A 20,325-nucleotide genomic window follows, 5' to 3' on the forward strand; every position below is an offset into this window, starting at 1 on the left:
TTTGTAGGAACCGGGATGAAGTTCAGCACAAAACAATAACATCACACAAAGAGGCAGTTTTCCTAAAATCATCAAGAGGACAACAGCGACTATAACAACGGCGCCTGATAGTTTTAGCACATTCTATACAAGCCGTCTGATTAGGAGTGTATAATAATGTAGTCGCTGTAGGTCTTATCTATAATGTGGCCTTTACTTAATATATACGTCAACAATAAAACCCGGCCGTGGGACAGAGATTTCCTCCACGGAGTCTGCGATTGACAATAAAGAGAAACAATTCCCAGAGTGTTAGCGGCATACATCACTTTCACCCATCTGCTGCCGGTATTTATCGTGCCTTGTCATATTCTCTCCGCTCTCTCCCCGTCAGCCGACACATGGGTCCAGCTCGCCACTCGGTTCCCCACACATCAGCTTCAACCTTCAGTTATCCATCTTTCAACTTGCTGGCTCAGCTTCTCACCTGTATTTCTTCAAGGTACAAGGCTGTCTCTCTGGCTCTAACAGTCAGAGGTCCGAGAAGGGATGTGAGGGAAGGGAGTGACAGTTTCCATTAGGTTTAATGAGGCGTTGCAGGTCGGGCAGGAAAAACAGGCCGACATGTTAGCAAGCTTCAGTCGGGATGTTTGGTTCACCTCTTAGACAACAGGGCTGACTGGAGGAGAGAGGCGCGGCCGCGTTGGGATTCATGATTGACAACCAATGGTGGTTCAAAAGGGATTGTTAAAGAATGAATGAGATTGAAATAGCTCATAGGCCTCTTGTTCTCTGTATTACAGAAAAAATGAAATGAGGTTTGATCCTTTAATCCAGTCATGGACCGAAATGATGTTTGTGTTAGAGCGCCACTCTCTGGGGATTAACTGGTAAATAAAGCCACGATGGCACCACATAGGAATAAATAAATATATTTATATAGCGTCTGATATGTTATCTAGAAATATCATTCATGCAAAATAATTATTTAAATATTTAACTTAAACTTAACTTATTCAAATCTAAATCCTCTGAGATATAAAGTCAAGAGAAAGAGGATTGACTCCTATTCATTTTTTATAAGAATAAGTGTGCTGATGGATGTTTGTTATACGTTTCCTTATGCCTTTAAGAAATATACTATACATCCGACAAGAAGATGATGACTATGGTTATGATAAATAATTGTATTTATAGTAAAACTTTTTTTTTTAGACCCTGTTGATATTGTGAGGATTTAGAAATACATAGAAATGTTATCATAAATCAAAAAAATGTATATACTGTAGATCTTTTACAAAATATATAAAAGTAGTTTGTTTCTTAATGATCAAAATATTATATAATAATAATAAAAAAGATAAAGCATGGCAAAATAAGTAAAAAAACAAAAACAAAACAATATATGTATATAATGTAAATAAATACATATTCTAAAAAAATAAATAATATATTAAATATTCTATTCTAATAACATTCTGATTTATGTATGCAAAATATAACATTAGAAGGTGGTCAAACTCCTTCACTGTATTAGATCACCTTGCCCCCAGAAATAACATGAGGGATACCACAAACACCTTTTTTTTTCGGGCCTTTGGGTCACCCTGACCCTTAGATGATAAAAGGGTTAAAGATACTCTCAGTGCAAAGTTATTGTTGGCTAAAAAACACACCAAAAACAATTACCCAGTTTACAATTGTATTGTATATGAAGAAAGATCCATATCAGAAAACAAAAAATGAACAGTTTGAAGTCTCACAACTCATGGTATTGCTTTACCTTCTGTTGCTGGCAAAAAGCGGGACCCTCCAACCCTTGACCTGGTTGAGTTCAGGGTCGGCCACGTCGATGAGCAGCGGCATTTGGGGAATCCAAACGCTCATCTGTAGCTGGGCGCTCAGGAAGCTGTAGGTGAAGTTGAGAACCGCTCGGCTATTTCCTCTCGTCTCTCTTCCGTTGACGTACACATAGTCGCATCTTTCTGACACCTTCGTAAGAAAGAAGAACAGTAGAGTTTTTATTGTTATGAGATTCATCAGCCAGGTTATCAACAGGGTTTTGTTGTTTTTATTTTACCTATGATTTCGGAAAAAATGTTTCTAACAAACTAAAAAAGCATTTTGGGAAAATGAACACATTAAGCTGACACTCAAATCATCTTACAGTTTTAAAAATCATCTGAGATGGGCTGATGAAGCTTCATGATGCAGTGTCAGTATTCTCACAGTCCCCTAGGTGCCACTCTCTCCGTCTTTAATATGTTGCTTTGAACAGTTATTTAATGTAAACTGACCTAATCCTAAGCTTCGGGCGCCACCTACTGACCGCTAAAGAATATGACACTACTTCATGAAGCTTCAACAACCCATAACTACTGATTCATCTAAATTGATTTGTTTTTTAATTCTGATTTTAACACCTTGATGTCAGTGACATCTTCCATGTTCCAGCAGAAGCATCTTTCGCTCGCACAATAACGTGTGTGTCCAACACTGGTCCAACTTTCACAGCTTTATCCAAACAACGACCACAAACTTTTGATTGGCTTAGAAATTGACAACTGTCGCCAGTTTCTTGGCTGCATGACCAAAAACTTAACTACAAATGTGCTTTTTTTTATCATCATGCTGCCAGAAAATAAATGAATCAATTCCTCTTTAGATCATTGGAGCAAATCCATGAGCAATTTTGTATTGATGTATGTTTGTAAACAACTTCAATTTTTGCCCAAGTGCTATCAGAAGAGCGGCTGGCACGGGCGGTAATTTCAACATATGAAGAAGTGCTGCGTAAAATAAACCAGTAAGAAGATTGTCATCCGTCTTCACAAGCTTGCGTGGTCTTGGCAGCTTCACTCTCGGTTGAAATCAGACCAGCCTTCATGTCTGAGGAACAAAACCGACAGCTTGTTAGCTGTCACTTCTCCCTTCCTACTCATTTCCGTCCATCTTTTTCAATGAACATCTCCACATTCATCTTTAACAGTAGAGCTACAGTACAACTTAGAGGCTTACCTACTGTATGAAAATACATTTTCAAGAAACATGTCTTTATAAGAATGAAATACACTGAAGTAGAAATTTACTACAGTGTCTTTAGATGATAATCAAGTTGAGGGAATTGAAGAAAATAAAGATTGTTCATCCAGTGATGGGCTGATAAAAGCTTCATGAATCAGTGTCATTATTTTCAGAGCCCAATAGATGGCACTCTCTGCTCTATTTTGAACACATATTCCATTGGAAAATGTACTGTTAATCATTTTGAAACAAAGGGCGCCACCTACTGCGATAATAAAGTATGGGAATCACACTAGATCAATGACACATCAAAAGCCTTTTTCTCATTGGTGAACAAATGCACATATATAACTGCCGCCCGATGGAGACAGAAACAAGGTTTTGAATTTGACTTATTCTTATTTTTAACAACATTGGGTCATCAAGGCTGAAAACACTTGGTGTTTTTTTTCCCCATAAAATTCCTTGCTCACATCTATTTGAAACATAATATAGAGTTATTATAAGATAATCAATAAATAAGGATTTAGAGAATAAACTGAGAAATTCACTTCAATCCTCTTAATTACCCTTACATGTTTAATATTAATTTCACACCATTGAACCATTTACATCCTTTATACATTTATGAACTATATCATTGTAGTGAGGTTTCATTTCTTGCTCACTTGATGGACCTCTAAGAATCACTAAGACTTTTTAAAAGGTAATACTTAACATATTTCTATTGATACACTTCTTTCCAAGAAAGAAAGACTACATATGAGAAAATTGGAAGTTTAATGAGTTGTAATCGTCCTCTTACTATACAATACCATATAATCCTTTTTTTTTCCGCAAATTTCTATAAGGAGATGAATAAAGTATCTATCCATCTATCTATCTATCTTATTTTTTATTAAAGCATGAATAATATTGATTGTTCTTCAAGTAGTTAAACAGAGCATGAATACAATAAAGGGAATTATATGAATAAAAACATATTCAGAATCAATCTTGATGTGGATTTGTTGACTGAATATTTGAGTTGTTATCACCTTCTCCCTAACTTTCACAATGATCTGAGGTTTCCATAGAATAGTTAAAGCAAGCGATCATAGAGTGAATAGTGCCATCTAGTGGGGTCTAAAAAGAATTAAACTGCCTCATGAAGCTTCATCAACCCATCACCCCTGTTTACTTTAACGCTGTAAAATTGTTTAAAAAATGTGCTTCTGTCCCTTAATATTAAGATAACTAACTTTTTCAGCTTTATGACATACGAGAACTAATAAATAGGCAAATTGCAGTGAACAAAGGTGAAAAGGTGCTTTACAAATAAATATGACTTACGAAATGACTCTTTTTTAAATCATTGTATTTTATTAATCTCTCTTTTATTTGTTTTCACTTTTATTTTGTAAGGCCACCACAAAAACAATGGCAACAAAAGCTTCTAAAATCACAACCATTAGTTAGGATGACTGTGAGACTTTTGAAATAAAGAAATAAACATGTTTGACCCAATATAAAAAAAGGACTAGGTTTGGACTAACAGCTCTATAGCTGTTGGGGGGGGGGGGGGGAGAGTTTGCTGCCGAGGTCAGCGTCACTCTGTGTGGTACTGCTTCAGCGGATAATTAAACCCTTTGAGAGTTTTCCTCCTTTTTTCCTCTACTCTCTGATATTCATGTGTGGCACAAAGAAACCCACTAGCTGCGCAGACGAAGTCGACTCCTCGCTAGGACTTACAATCCTCTCACACACTCATTATATTATTTTATATATTGAGCCAGCTGGTACAATGGGAACATGTGAAGGGCAGACAGTACTCCAATCCATTCACCTTAAAGTCTAATCATAACATTTGAGCCCTGAAGTATGACCAACACATTATTACTTTTGGAGGTGGGGGAATGAACCTAATTTTCATTCTCGGTATCATACAGTCAGAGTTGTTTGTTTCCTCGTCTGTCAGCAGGATTATAGGGAAAATGATAAAACTAAAATTCATGAAGCGGCAGTGGGAGATGGCAGCCTGGGACAAGACAGAACCTATTCTGAAGTAGATCAGTTTATGATAAATGGCGCATTCTCTTTACATGGTCCTTGGAAAGGATCTGCGAGCTCTGACTGCATATTCTTGTTAGTATTCATGAGTTTGAGTAAGCATCCGTCTTCAAACTCTTGCTCCCACCTGCACAGATCCGTGCCACAATCCTTCCTGAGGCTGGTCGTGACAATATTTGTCCACACTGATGGCAAACACACAAACTACGACAACGGAGACTATAAGTCAATCAAATTAGGACAAACAAAAACAATCATTGAAACCATCACCCTGTTCATTCACACATCTGTATTTTACGCTCTAATGCACATGTGACAAACCTATGGCCTGGAGGCCGAATCCAGAAATTCTAGACAACTAATTAAAAATAAATTTCGATTTAGGTTAATGTCCATATTGCAACCTATAAAGATGACTGCTTTAGTGATTTAGACAACAATAAATAACATTTTTCATATTATTGTTTTTCATATCGTCTGTAATGACTAATTTACTTTGGAACATTTACAACTCATGTAGTAGAACTCTCGCCATTATTTAAAAAAAAAAAACATTTTCTGAGAGTCTCTCAATGCCCAAGCATTACATTGGCCAATAGCGAAATATAATTGAAGGATATTTACTACACTGCAGTCACACCATTTGGACACGAGAGGATGCCAAAAACACATTTTACAATCGTACAGATTAGGCCTTTGAAGAAACCAAGGAAAATAGATTTTAAATGTGAATAATTATACCAGAAATGAAAATAGTTAAATTGAATTTAGCCTCCAAGAATTCAATTCTGACTCTGACACGATCAAATACCACTTTGAACAGCTTCTATTAAAAAAATAAATAAATACTGCCTCCTACTGAGTTCTAAGCTTACACTACTTCATGTAGCTTTGTCAGCCTATCACCAGTTGTAATAAAAAATGCCCAAAAAAAAGGGATCAAGACTATAAAAGCAACAATGAACGCTGTCCCACTGACCTTGATGACCTGGTCATCTGTAGACTTGCACTCCACGGATTCTGTGACATCAGAGACGGCTCCATCGGTCCCCACAGTCACGACTTTTACTGGCACAGCGACGGTTTTTCCAGTCAGAACTGCAGTGTTGAGAATTTCCGTGTCCTGGGGAAAGATGAGCAATCAAATGACATATACTGTTTAAATTAACCAGGCATGCATTTACGGTTCTGTCTTGGCTAATGTGTTTGATTTTCTTATGAATCCCTGTTCGTAGATTCATATAATTAAGGCAGCAATTAAAGGAAAGCGAATCATTTTTAAATAAACGATTCACCTTCTTTGACACTAAAAGGGTAACTCTCCAACCAAGCATGCAATAAAAGCCTCAGTAAAAAACAACAACATCTGATAGCAGCTCGGCCACGAGTGGCAGGGTACAACAATTTGCATCCACATGCTTCTGAAAATGTAAAGTGGTGTCAAGTTTTTCCCTGTTATGCTAATTTGATTCAAATGTCAATTGCCGACTTGTCATCAACAACCCAAAAAAATATGTTTTTGAGGAGCAAAAATATGAAGAGCAACCTTTATGTGATGAATGCGGGTTAGTTTAGGAAGATAGAAAACAGAAGAATAAATCAACATGGAGTTTGCGTTGGTTTTACACAGAGTGACACATTTATGCTGTGACGATAAATTAAAATGTGTTGTGCAGTTAATCTTTGAGTTTTTATTCCTAAAGTCATGGGGATAATCTTCCTCGGATGTGAAGATCAAGGGAGGTGAAGGAGAAAATGGAGGCAGGGTGGAACAGGTTGAGACGCCTTAAGATATGATTTGTGAAGGATTGAAAGAGGAGCTCTGAAGGACAGTGGAGACATCCGATATTTCGTTGAGATAAATAATGCCATCTATGGATGTGGCGTATATGGAGGTTAAGACGAGACTTGTGATGGGTGGATGAAGCTTCATGAAGCAGTGAGATTGTTTTTACAGATCGCTAGGTGGCGCCCTCATTTTTAAAATGTGTTGTTTCAATAGAACAACTGATCCTCTATTGGACTCTGAAAATAATGACATTTCATGAAACTTCACCAACGACAAGTAGTGACATATCTATACAATGTTTTATTTGATTTGATGACGTATATACGCTTTAAATGCCATGCTATAATTATTTGGCAGTTAACAGTGAATGGTAGTGAAAATAAACCATGAAAACATGAAAGATTTTTTATTTAAATGGTTGATAATTTGTTACTTTCAACGATAACATAAACAAAACCAAGTATGACTAAATTCAGGTCATTTTTTTAGTGATGGGTTGATGGAGTTTAATGAAGCAATGCCATATTTTTAGACCTCAGACCTTTAGTTTAAAAGTTCCAATAAATTAGCTCATCAAAGAAATATATTATAGCTCACAGTTGGCCATCTAGTGGACTCTAAAAGTAATGACACTGCTTCATGAAGCTTCATGAAGCTTCATGAACCCATCACTATTAATTATATCCTATCTTTACATAAAACATAGAAATCCCCATTTAAATTGTTCATTTTAACAGGTGAATCCCAAGCTACTTGACTATCATTATAGTTTTAAACATTTACACTATTATGACAAGAAAGAAAAGCCTCTTTAAAAGGATATTTAACGACACTAATTCAGTGTCTGTCTACAGCGCTCATGAGCCACTTAGTTAAAATGAAAATAAAACAGCTGTGACAATAAAACTTAATGTCAAATTGCATTCATTCATTCAATAGATATCCAATGATACACTGGAGGGTGGAAGCTTGAATAGAAGAACAGGAAGGAGATAATGAGATCAATTAAGACAACGGCTGGTAATCCTCGGGCTCCGTGCGACTCCGTTGTACAGAGGATTTACTTCACCACTGACTCCTGCTCATCACAGCTTCATTTCTGTAGAACACTCTTAGAGGCTAAACCTTTGAAATGCAAAAGACAATTTTCTTCTGCTAATGTTCATTACAACTGCTATCTCTTGTTCCTTAAGCCGCTCGCTGGCTTTGGGTAAAAGGGACGTAGCGTAAAGCTTCACTGTGGGTAAAAAGGTTCCCAGATTCTGCTAATAAAACAGATAACAGATTGTTCTAAAATCCCCCACCGAGCCCTTTCCACATCCACTTGTTTTGCGAGGGACGTTGCCAGTCTAGTGCAGGAGTTCTGACTGTTGCTGAATATTTGATCAAACCCAAATCTAATTAAAGAAGAAGCGTATCAATATTAAAAGAGACTAATTATGTTAGCAAAATAACGTTTTTTATATTTTTCCTTTTCTCCAAAACGACTAAAAGGGCAGTGTTTAGACTTGTAGTCGAGAATGTCTTGGCTGAGAACTGAGAGAGTTGAGACTTTAACCCCAAGATCAAGACAAAAAAGCCTTGTGTCCACTGTGGCGGTGTTGAAACTGAATCAATCGATGCCAGGACAATTGATCACTAACCTCTTTATCACTGCACGGATCATGCACAGACTTTATCAGCAGGTGGACCCTCTCAATGACATCTGTTTCCTTGATATCTGAGAAATGCGATAGGGTTGTTGGTTTTTACTTGTAGTCTAGATCATTTTGTTCAATTATTAAATCGTTTTCTTTTCCAGCCACCGTGTGTTGTTTGAGTTCTTCGGCCAACCAGAACCCGATGAGGGAGGCAAGACTGTGTGTGTTGTTGTCACTCAAGTTTCTGTTGAAGTAAACTCTAAACTCTTATATGTAGATGTGTGTGGAAAACATAACCCTTGTGTTATCTCTGGGTCAAGTTGAATGACCTACACCACCGCACATGTATTTCTGGAAGCCACGGAGGTCGTTCGCCTTCATAACACAAGCATTGAACGGTAATTCAATAAAACTGTTGTTTTGTTATTTTGAAAAATAGGGGATAAAATGTCCCTGAGGTTGAACACTGAGCATTTGGTCGCCAAGAAGCCTGTTGCTGAAACACATCCTTCTTTACAGCTTTCTTAAAAGCTCTCCAAATAAGATCGTAGCACAAAAAAAGGCTTCTTAACCAATCTGGGAAACACAACATTTGGATGAAGCCCCTTAAAATTCCTGTTTATAATGTCCTAGTTTAGTTGTTTTTTATTCAGTGAACATTTGTTTTTCATAAAGTCAGATTAGCACGATCTTGTGTTTCCTTCTTAGGGAAAGATCTTCTTAAGCTAACATTGTTTATGGGAAAAACATCCTTCTTTAAAAAGCACAGTAAACATTTGTTTTGCGTAAAGTTCATTTCATTTTATCTGAGCTCTGAAAAAATGATACCTCATGAAGCTTCTATACTTATTGTTTCATTACATGATAGCGACTCATTGATGACAATATGAATAGTTATAATTATACTATACAGGAGCAAAAAAAACATTGTCAGTGACACCACTATTACAGCTTGTGACTGGGCTCAATACCAATAAATACCAAAACCAGGGCTATTCAACTTAATAGCAGGACAGAAGTCGTACTTCAAGCAATTTGGACCGGCCCCTACTCCTTTTTAACATAAATAATTCATGTAGAAATCTGATAAAACCATATTTTTTTTCAGCAAAGTCTGGGTTTTATGGTGGACCAAGGAGCTCCTGTTTGGATTATGCAATATGGCCTTCTCAAAAAGACATAAAATTCACTCCGAAAAAAGAAAGATTTATCGACATATAATAACGTGAGGAGACACTTGGTGTTGCTTTTTCAATACATAATTGCCAAATGATTTATAAAACTGTATCTAATCTTAATCCGTATGCAAAAATAATAGTATAGGACTTGACCAGCCCCCATCTATCTGAAAACCTGGCCCTTTGGAAATTTTAGTTGAATAGCTCTGCCATAGACCAACTGGACCAATCAGAGACCGTAAATCAGTGCTGAAGGTGGGTCTTGAGAACCACCATTAAGTACTTCTACAGTCATATTTCTGGAAATTGGACATTTGGTTTCAACATTCCAAAGCATTAAAGTGTCAAACCATGTTCAGTTTTTGATTTATCAAACGACCATAATTCTATTTTAAAAAGAGAACAATTTCAATCAACTGACAACGAGAGAATGAAGCTGCTGACACGAGAACGTGACTGCAATTTGTGAGGAAACCTACCAAAGTATGAAAGCATGCTTTCGTTTTGAGGGAACACAATGTGCACTGTGGGGATGGCAATTTTACCTGCTTTGTTGTCAGTAGACATGTATAGGATAAACACCTAGTACTGTGTAAACAAAAGATATGCTCTTGCATGCAATATACTCTTGAATGATCTTCTGCACAACATTTTTGACCTGCTTAAGTGTCAAGTGGGACGTCGCCCTCTAAAAACAACACCATTAAAAAAACACAGATATGTTTATTTAACCTCTGACTAACACAGCATCAAGTCCACTAAACCTCACCTCTTAAAGGAGCAAGAGACACAGCTTCCTTTGTACATGGCACCTTATCTAAACAAGCACTCGTTGCAGTGCAGGGAGCAGAACAAGGAAGTAAAGGATGACGGTGAAGGGAAGGAGGAATCGATAAAAACCCATTACCCTTGCTTGCAGCAGGGTTGTGCCGCCGCAGATATGGTTGTGGATGCATGACATGCATGGTAGCAGACAAGAGAAAAGTCGCTGCGCTTGGAAGTCAAGGACGGTGTTTTGTTAAGGCACTGAAGGTGCAAAACACATTATTGGAGAAAATAGTGTGTCTCTTAAATCGTTAGAGGATGTTCGAAGCCTATTTTTCACGTTAACGTTCCGTTTAAAGCCACAGAAAAAAGCAAACAATGAATAATATGATTGCAGCTGTATTATAGGTGCACACACACGGAACAGCGTTGACATGAGAAGTGGATCGGCAATACATCACCGAGACTAACATCCACTTTCAGGTCGCATAACGCTGAACAAATCTTACACGAAGAAGAAGAATATCTTACAGCAGCAGTCACATATTTTTAGGCCATCTTTCAACGTTTTAACATTTAAAAAAAAAAAAGAAAAATTGTATTAATAACATTAATACAATCACACATTACAGTACTCATTATCCTCTGTTTGTTTTGAGTGCCGAGAGTAAACCAACACAAGCACACGGCGAACATAAAACTCCACATAAAGGACACAGACTGCCTCGTGCTGTAGACAAACCAGTAACCTTTTTGCTGTGAGTTGTGATGGGCTGATAACACCTCATAAAGCAGTGTCATTAATTTTAGAGCCCTCTAGATGCTCCATAACCTATTGCTTTGAACAGTCATTTTATTGAAATCCTAAATCATTTTTAAAACTAACGGCGCCACCTATTGACCTCTAAAAATAATGAAACTGATTTGTGAAGCTTCAGCAGCACACAGTTGTGCTAACCACTGATCCACTGTGTGTTTATTCAAGTATTCATTTAAGAATAACCTAAATGTTTGTAAGCAATATAAATGTATACATTATTAGATTTTTTTCTGAAATGTTGACAGAAAGAAAATGAAAAAAGATGGGTAAAATTGGGTAACCATCAGGATCCACAAATTCTTTGAAGGATTCACTCAGTGGCAAAAGAGCTTAAGTAAGTAAAGGTTATTTGTAAAGTGCCTTTTTAGACCCACTTCACAAAGTGCTTTAACGATCAAAAACAATACACAGTTAAAGTGCATGTGTCTTCCCCACTAAACATGTCTGTTTTGCCAGTGAGCTCTGGAATGCTACTGCCACCCGATGTCTGATTTGAATAGTATTTATTATATATTTATACATTTTTCCCCATTTCAAATGCTAAAAAGGTGTAAAATTATTGGTATATAATTATTTTAAAAAAAGGTACATATTATTGGAATGAAAAGTAATTATGAAAATCAAAACAAAAAACTATAGAAAAAGCAAAAACAAGAGCATAAACAAAAACCAAGAAAGAAAGAAAACAGAAACACAAATTACATTTAAGGAAATGCTACCAATGAAATAATATTGCAGAGAGTTTGTGATTCAATTCTTGTCCCACTATTTTCTTGAGCATGATCAACATCTTGATCTGGTTGTTTACTTGCAGGAAGATGCTGGAAACTATTTTAATGATGAAATAAAACACACCAATAACAACGTTGATGATACAACCTGAGAGTTTCGTTATCTTGTGCTGAACGTGATCGAGAAGTAGAAGTAGAACTAGAATTACACTTAAGAACATGCTACCACTGAGTTAATATTGCAGTGAGTTTGTGAGTCGAATGTTCATTCTTGTTGCACTATTTTCTTGTGCATGATCAACATATCGATCTGGAGTTTACTTGCAGAACTCCTGCAGCCTGTCAAGACGCTGGAAACGCTTTTAATGATCAAATAAAACACACCAATAACAACGTTGATGATACAACCGAGACTTCCCTTATCTTGTCCTGCAGCAGCAAAGTCACTCTAATCAGTGATTGATAAAAAAATAAAATGTAGCCTGAAGCACACAATAAAACAAACTTTTATTCATTCGTAAATTCTGCAACAACAGCATTGAGTATACAATCTTTTTTTCATGGTTCCAGATTCAATCTGATGTCGGAGCTCTGGGAAATATAAATGAGCTGGAGGAAGTCCAATGATGACCAAAATAGAAAATCAGCTAAAAAGTAGGGAATGTTTTTTTTCTTTCAGAGTAAAAGTAATTTACACAATTTTCACACTTATCAACAGGTTGAAGAGGAAATGTAATTCACACCTTGTATGATGTTAGAATTCACTACTTCTTTGAAGTATTTTGTTTATTTTGGGGAGTTTGGAACATGCTGAATCATCATGTATTTCATCGCTGATTTAAAACTATTGGCAAAGCAGCTGCATTTGCTCTCTCAGTCTCTCAGTGTTGAGTGGAGTTTTGGGCCACTGTGCATTGAACACAAGGAAAAAAAGTACGGAGGAAAAAAGTATTGATCGGCAAATCAGGGCATTACGTGATTTATTCTCTTCTCATTAATTAGATATTGATTTATGACACAAGCTGACTCTGTTTTAGGGTTTGTTTTTTTGTTTGTTTCCATGCTTTTCTGGAGATTGCATTCACCATTTTTTTTCAGCAATTTCAGACTACTTTAATTTATTGTTCAGGGGAAAAACGAAATCTGATTTTCTTTATACTTAGAGGTTCATCCATTAAATCACTGCTTTCAATAAAAATCAATGTTCATTGACTAGCACAACAGTTACAGACTGTTATGTTTTCTCTTTTTTCAAAAGATTTTAAACTTATTTTCCCATCTCAAGACTGGATTGACAGCTTGGGCGAACAGGATGTAGCGAGCGAAATAGAAACCAAATCATTACAGTAGTGATTTAAAATCCAAACTGTCAAGCTGAATCATTCACCAATGAATGACCAAACAAACAAACAATGAGCTAAACAGATAAAAAAACATGTCAGGAGCTCCAAAAATCATGAAAATTCTTCGCGACGATTAGCATTACTGTTTGACTTCTGATGAGAACAAAATTGTAATGTTGGTGGTTTAAAAGATCGTCAACACTGCAACAACTGTTCACCAAAACTAGTCTTATCACAGCCAGAAAAAGAACAAAAGTGGCAAAAACTTTTGAGTGAGCCTGCTTTATCACACCCGTCTATTTTGTCACCAGCCAGCTGGTGTTCGTATAAAGCTGCAAGATTGCAACTTTCTATTAATTCGGATGAAGGCGTGTTACCGGGCAGAGTTTTTTCTTTTTCTTGAATTTGTAGTTCTTTTAATGGTATTGACAAGATCGAATGTAGATTGTGTAGTTGTTGATGGTAGCCTTTAAATCCTTGAATTCCTGCTAACATTTATTTGAGAGTTATTGCGTTTCGTCTTCAAGAATAATTACTTACAATAAAAAAGACACACTATATGTCAAAAATCTTGAGCCACTGGACAAGTACCAGTTTATTTGATGAAGCTTTATGAGCCGGTGAGATTATTTTCAGTGCTTTTATTGTTTATTTAGAATGAACGCAAACTTCTCAATTTTAAAACAGAACAAACACGGGATCCTGGAACACAACTTTTCGTCCTCACTTCTCTCGCGAGGACTAAAAAGTTACGAAAGTTGTTATCCTTAAGTTATAAACCACATGACTTTTAAAAAAGACATCATTTTGGTGAACAAAACTTATTTAACCAAGTAACTAAAATAAACATCTTGAGGCGAGCGGCTACCATCACTATGAGAGATAGAACCAGGTGCTCAGTCATCTGTCAGAGACTCAGGGTAGCATCAGATAAGGATGCCTTCCATTAGAGGTTTTCGAGGCGCGCTCCGATACCAGAGGGCCACAAGGGAGGCTCCAGTCAAGTTGAGGAAGATCATATCTCACTCCGACTCTGGAACTTTGTCGGTTACTTCTTAAGTGGTGAGATGAAGTGACGCTGGGGATTCTCTGAAGACGGTGTTGCACTACTGGCTCAGCAAAGTGGTCGAAACAGGAAGCACATGATTGGGAAATTTCCGTAAATATGTCCAAAGAAAAGAAAATACTCGACGCCGAATGACATCAAAGCAGGACACGTTGCTTTCTGTCAGCATCTGTGTGAGATGAAAGTTTCTTCCACCAGTGTCTCGGACGAAGATGAAAGAGACTCAACATGCCCTCGCTCAGGGGCGTTGGATCGGTGCCCGTGCAGTCGACGTGCAGACCATGTCTCATAACAATAAGATATTTACACACTCACAAAATAGTTTGCAAAAAATTAGCTTAATTGATGATGTATATATAAATAAGATAATTGAATATCATTTTTATTGCATGAATGCATGTAATCATTGACTTACTAAGTTCTAAAAATCATGAAGCTTCACCAGCCTGCGCTTGATTTTACAACCTTCAAACCTCTTATCATAAACAGTTGTCTTCGGTAAATCCCAGGATTTCTGAAATCCAGACTGTAAATTGCCATCTGCTCTCGTCCAGCTGCCTCCAAACCATCTTCATCTCAAATACAGATCCTGACAGTGTAACTGACAAGCATGTATAGGAGTTCTGTTTTCGCACCACATCTGACATGTGATTTTTTTTTTTTCTCTTCCCACACAGCACAGAACGTTTAATTCCGATCTCCTTAAGACACATCAAACATCCCAGATCATTATTACGAGCGAAGGCAGTGAAGTGGAGCTGAAACACCTCAATTTCTTGCCATCACTTTCAACTGTTATAGGACATTGAGCACTAGAGCTAATGTTATCGAGTTAGAAATAGAATGAGTTTCAGAGGCTATGAATAAAAACCTAATGATCACTTTTGGGATGTACTGTAAAGAGCTGTGGGAGACTCGGTCTTTTCTAATGAGAGAACAGAGAAACACATTGTTGCAAGAGACAAAAGGGGTGATGCAGAAAACGTATTGTCTCTTGGCAGGCTGGTCTCCCCATATACAATCTATTCATGCTCATTAATATAGTCTGCTTTTTTAGCTTGTCATCTGACACACACAGTCGTTAAAAAATATCATGTGAGGTTTGATTTCACGTTAGATATCTATCTTATATACTTTATTCCAGGATGTCAAATTCAAGATACTGCTTGAAACATGTATGAATCTCTGATATTTATGCAGCAACATTTCTTAGGTGGAATTCAAGACGAGATTAAACTATAGGTAAATTGATCAATGTATATCTTTGTCAAATTCATGTCTGTTAAGTTAATCTTGTTCTTCCTGTTTTGAAGAACATCACTGTCTCAGATACAGTATTTCACACCTGGCCTCCTGATTACTCCAAATTGATCAGATAATCTTTCCTCCTGAACATTGTCCCATATTGACTCCCGCTTCATACCTGCCGGATATGCATCTCTCTGCCGCTGGTGTTCCGTGGCCGGGCAGGAAAATCGAGCTTGTGAATTATGAATTGTTTCTGTCTGCATTTTGAATCGCCTGAGCCCGTTCTTGACAGTAGGAGGCGACGGCTCGTCTCATCTGTCTTGTCGCACATGTTGAAAGAAAGTAGCAGCAGACATTTCTGAAACTGAACCATCCTGAACCATCTCAACTCAGTGACAAAACTGAAAATTAAATCCTTTTTTCCATCATGTCGTTCCACATCAACTTGGACTAAGGGTGATTCTCAGAAATATTAGGGTGAACTCTACAATTTATTAAGCTGAAATTAATAATTTACATATATTCTCTAGTAGATACAAAAAAAAGGCTTTCTCTATACGCTTTTATTAATTATAGAATGGATTGGGACCATTTTCAGTGACCTAGGAGTTGTATCCCAAAGAGAGAGCGAGAGAGAAAATCTAATTACTGTTTTATTGATTATTATTGCCTGGAAGGTGTTTGTTTCGAAAAGAAAACTTTGGATTTTCTTCACATAAACATTAGCCTTTCAAGCTTTAAATAGGATAGAATATAATCCCTTTATTGTCAAAGTTAAACATTGTTGGGACAGTGACAATTTAAGTTTCATGTTTTCTTAAGTATATATTTTATTGAGTTTTGTTTTGATTGTTTCAGCGCATTGTGACCTAGGTCTGGAAAAGCACCCTACAAATATAAATTACTTACTTACTTACTGCTGGCAGCAAACAATACATTACACAATACAAAAAAATACAAAAAATGAACAACTAAAGAAATGAACCAAATAAATATATATTTATAATAATTATAAAAAAGTGATGGAAATGATTTACAACCAATATGTTTAATGTAAATATATGATCTGCACCATTTCTTTTAATTTGATTAGAACATCATCATTGAGAACTGACGAAAATAAGTGAAACATGTTTTTGTCTATCTAGGATTATCTTTGAATTATTCTTTTTTTAAGAGTTAGAAACATTTTTGACAGTTTATACATTTTTTTCGATAGTTTCCAAATGTGTTTCAAGACTGTGTGAACCAGTTTTCCCAGGCAACGTGAATAAAATAATTAAATATTTTTTACCACATTGCTTAACTGCTTGTTTACTATTTTATGCCCCAATTGCTGCCATGCAAATAAATGCCATTCAATACATTACTATCACCTGTGAAACATACAAATCAGTGTTTTTACCCTTCAATTATTTTAAACTTGACTATTCAAAATAATTGGTGATGATTAAATGTCAATCAAACTTCATTTTTACCGCCCTCTCTGGGCTCCGTCAAACACTATCTGAAGATTTTGCATCAATACAAACCGAGGAGGATTTAAAATTCAGTGTGCATACAGTGTTTTGTAGATCATCTACCCCACCTTTAAAGAAGATCTGAGTTATTGCTGGGTGAAAAATACACGATTCTGGCTTTTCAAGCTGTTGCTCCAAATCATTTCTGATATTAGTATACTGTGTGATGCTTGAATGTGTTTCTGCCTCTGATTATACAGCTCAAAACTAGACTTCCTTATACCAAGAATGCATCTCTTAAAACAGAGACTGAAGATGCAAGTCAGGTATTCAAAATGTCAAATAAATCTATATGAATTGACCTTTACTTTCATCTGAGGAGCTTGTTAAGCATTTCTGTTAAACAACCGAACCAATAATGAAACAATATTTACTGCCGTTATATGTCACATTACTCATCAATTCATCACTTTTCATTTGGTTCAAATCGTTTGTTTATTGCACAATTTAGGCACAGGATACGTCTAGCTTTCATATAACAAAAAGTCCCGGCAACAGAAACTGCTCTGAAATCCGTTGTGTATGAGTCAGTTACTTATTAAATCATTCTTTTCACTTTGGGAGTTCCTCTCTTCAACACAATCTATAATGGACTATTGACTTCCAAATGACAGTGGCCTAAATATATCTCTAAGGTGAGAATGGAAATATATGATCATATGTCCTTATCATTACTAGTTATTACGTTGTAAAAATCTTTACATTTTAAATTGTATTATTGTGATAAAATGGATTAAAAGGATGTGAATTTCCTTCAAGCATAAGGCGGATCTTTCCCTTAAACAATAAGGCAATGCATTTTCAGTGTTTTTTTATTTGGAGTAGCATTATCTTTTTCAAGGACTAAACACATAAAATGGACATGTATTGCTTAACTGCCACAGGATCTCAAATTGTCTACAGCAGGAAGAAGGACAAATGTGAAGCTGTTGCTGAGATAAATGAAAGAAAAACTGCAAGAAAAACGAAAAAAAAATTTGTAACTCTGCGTCAACAATACAAAACAAACATTTATTTCACTCTGATCTGTTTTCTTAACACCAAGGTTATGTTGCCATTTTCCTGATAACTTGAAATGGTCTGAAAGAATTTCTGTGGACTTTTCTTGGAGATGTTGATAATGGGATCAGGAACTGAGAGAAAAACATATTTTCTAAAAGCAAACACATAAACACAGTGATAGATTTAATTGTTTTGATTGGTTATTTGAAATTATTTAGGGTTTATAGATGAATATCTAAAGCTCACAGACTCACTGACTTATACGGTAAGCAAATAGTTTTGTTTGTTAATCCATAAGTGAACAACTCTTGAATCATGGAAGTGATTTCATTGTTTTTATTGTGAGCTGCTTTTGAATCTAGGCGAAATTAACTTGTTGATGGAGTCCATTACATCCATTACATCTTTGTTTTACAGTAGGTGGCGCCCTCAGTTTATAAATGAGTCAGTTTTCAATAGGAAAATCTGATAAAAGTAGGAGGTTATAAAGAAGAGAGTGCCATCTTGTGGTCACTGAAATTGATGACAATGCTTCATGAAGCTTCATCAGCTCATTAGTAATTAAACAAAAGTGTTGCCTTGAGGCATCATATTTTTCTATTAGGTAAACCAGCTCCTGATGCGTCATAAAATTTGCTCATCTATTTTTTTTCCCCATTTCATTTTAGTGTATTACCAACCATCTAGAAGCTTTTGAAAAGTACTTCCCAGAAATGGAACACATAATGTAGTTTGTTTAGAAAAATAAAGTATAAACAGTATCCAAATATCAGCACATGTGTATATAAACAAGAAACAGTAGTGTAATGACGATCTAACCAGGACAACAATAGGAGAATATAAAGCACAAAAGCTGCGACCACTCTGCTGCCAAACTGCTCACATGATAGCTCATGCGTGCTTTGTAAAAACCCACAACTTTCACGATCACTCACCATGGCCAGGGGCACGATACCACCCAGGTCCTGTGGCGCCAGGCGGATCAGAGTCTGCACCTCGCTGGAAACAGTTCGTGTGAGGGGATACTCCACCTGCCACGTGACAACGCGGCCCCCCTCGCTCGCCATCATCCCGTTCACCTCCAGGTCCACTTGCAGCACTTTCTGGTAGCCCGCGGCCTCCATCCTGGAAGAGATAAATGAACGAGTGTCAGCGGTGGACTTAGATAAAAGGGAAGGACAGACATTGGACGGGAACAGTGTACAAAAAAAAGAGTGTGGCACCTGAAAATGGAGAGATAATGAGCTAGAAAACAAGGTAGGAACAAGAGAAAAGGAAGATAGAAGAAAGTACATGGGGGAAAAAAACGAGTGGGAGACAAATAAGCTCTGGATTTAGAAAGTTGGTTGAAAACAAAGAATGTCCAAAAAACTGAAAGAGAGATTATAAGGCATAAGGCGAGTTATAAAAAGGGAAAACAGAGTGTATAAACTCTAGAGAGAGAGATAAAGATGTATATATATATATATACATATGTACTGTATATCTAATGCTGTTATTTTATTAAAGATTCAATAAATCTAGTCGCTACAAAATAACATGTTTTTTTGTCCTTTTATTTAATACAACCCAAAAATGTAATTTACATTACAATTAAAAAAAAGGAAAGTTAATTTAGCAGCATTGAAAATGTGGACCTGCAGATCACCTGCCGTCTTGCCCACATGTCACAACTTCTTCGTTGTACGAGGTAGTTCAAGAACTATACTGCCACCTACTGTCCCATTAAACCGATTTGCATTTGACTATTCATTATATAAAAAGTGATAAAAAAGAGCATATTTATATGTGAATTAAATACATTTTGAAAGTATTGTATGGTGCTGGGCAGAGGTTTTTGCACTCTCTAAGTGCTTTTCTAGTTCTACCATATTTTTTTGATAAAATTCACGTACATTAGTACCTTCATTTCCTTTTTCTACCTCTTTAATACATATTTATTTGGACACACATTAGTGCCCCTGAGCAAACACTGTCTATGTTAGCTAATTGTACCCGGTAACGTGAGAGAACGTCTTTCCCAGTAAAAAAAGTTTTCATTGTCTCATGTTGCTAAGTAACCAATAAGTGTTACTATGACGATTTTGCGATGATCTGGCGGGAACCAGCTCGTAAAAAACACCTGCTACAAGAAATGCCTTCATTGGATCGCGGTATGGAAGGGTCATCCA

The 20,325-nt window shown here is 36.5% G+C and overlaps 1 protein-coding gene across 1 annotated transcript in view; it reads right to left on the minus strand.

Annotated features, from left to right (window-relative positions):
• Positions 1-20,325, minus strand: part of LOC148079687 (transmembrane protein 132C-like) — a 158,396-nt gene that overhangs the window by 11,038 nt on the left and 127,033 nt on the right. The window contains exons 5-7 of the mRNA XM_087791342.1: positions 19,090-19,279; positions 6,032-6,175; positions 1,763-1,971 (exon numbers count right to left, since the gene is read on the minus strand). Coding sequence (XP_087647468.1) covers positions 1,763-1,971; positions 6,032-6,175; positions 19,090-19,279 — 543 coding nt within the window. The remainder of the gene's footprint in view (positions 1-1,762; positions 1,972-6,031; positions 6,176-19,089; positions 19,280-20,325) is intronic.

Source organism: Callionymus lyra, chromosome 5 (genome assembly GCF_982586985.1).
Source record: "Callionymus lyra chromosome 5, fCalLyr1.hap1.1, whole genome shotgun sequence".
In the NCBI taxonomy this organism is placed as follows: Eukaryota; Metazoa; Chordata; class Actinopteri; order Syngnathiformes; family Callionymidae; genus Callionymus; species Callionymus lyra.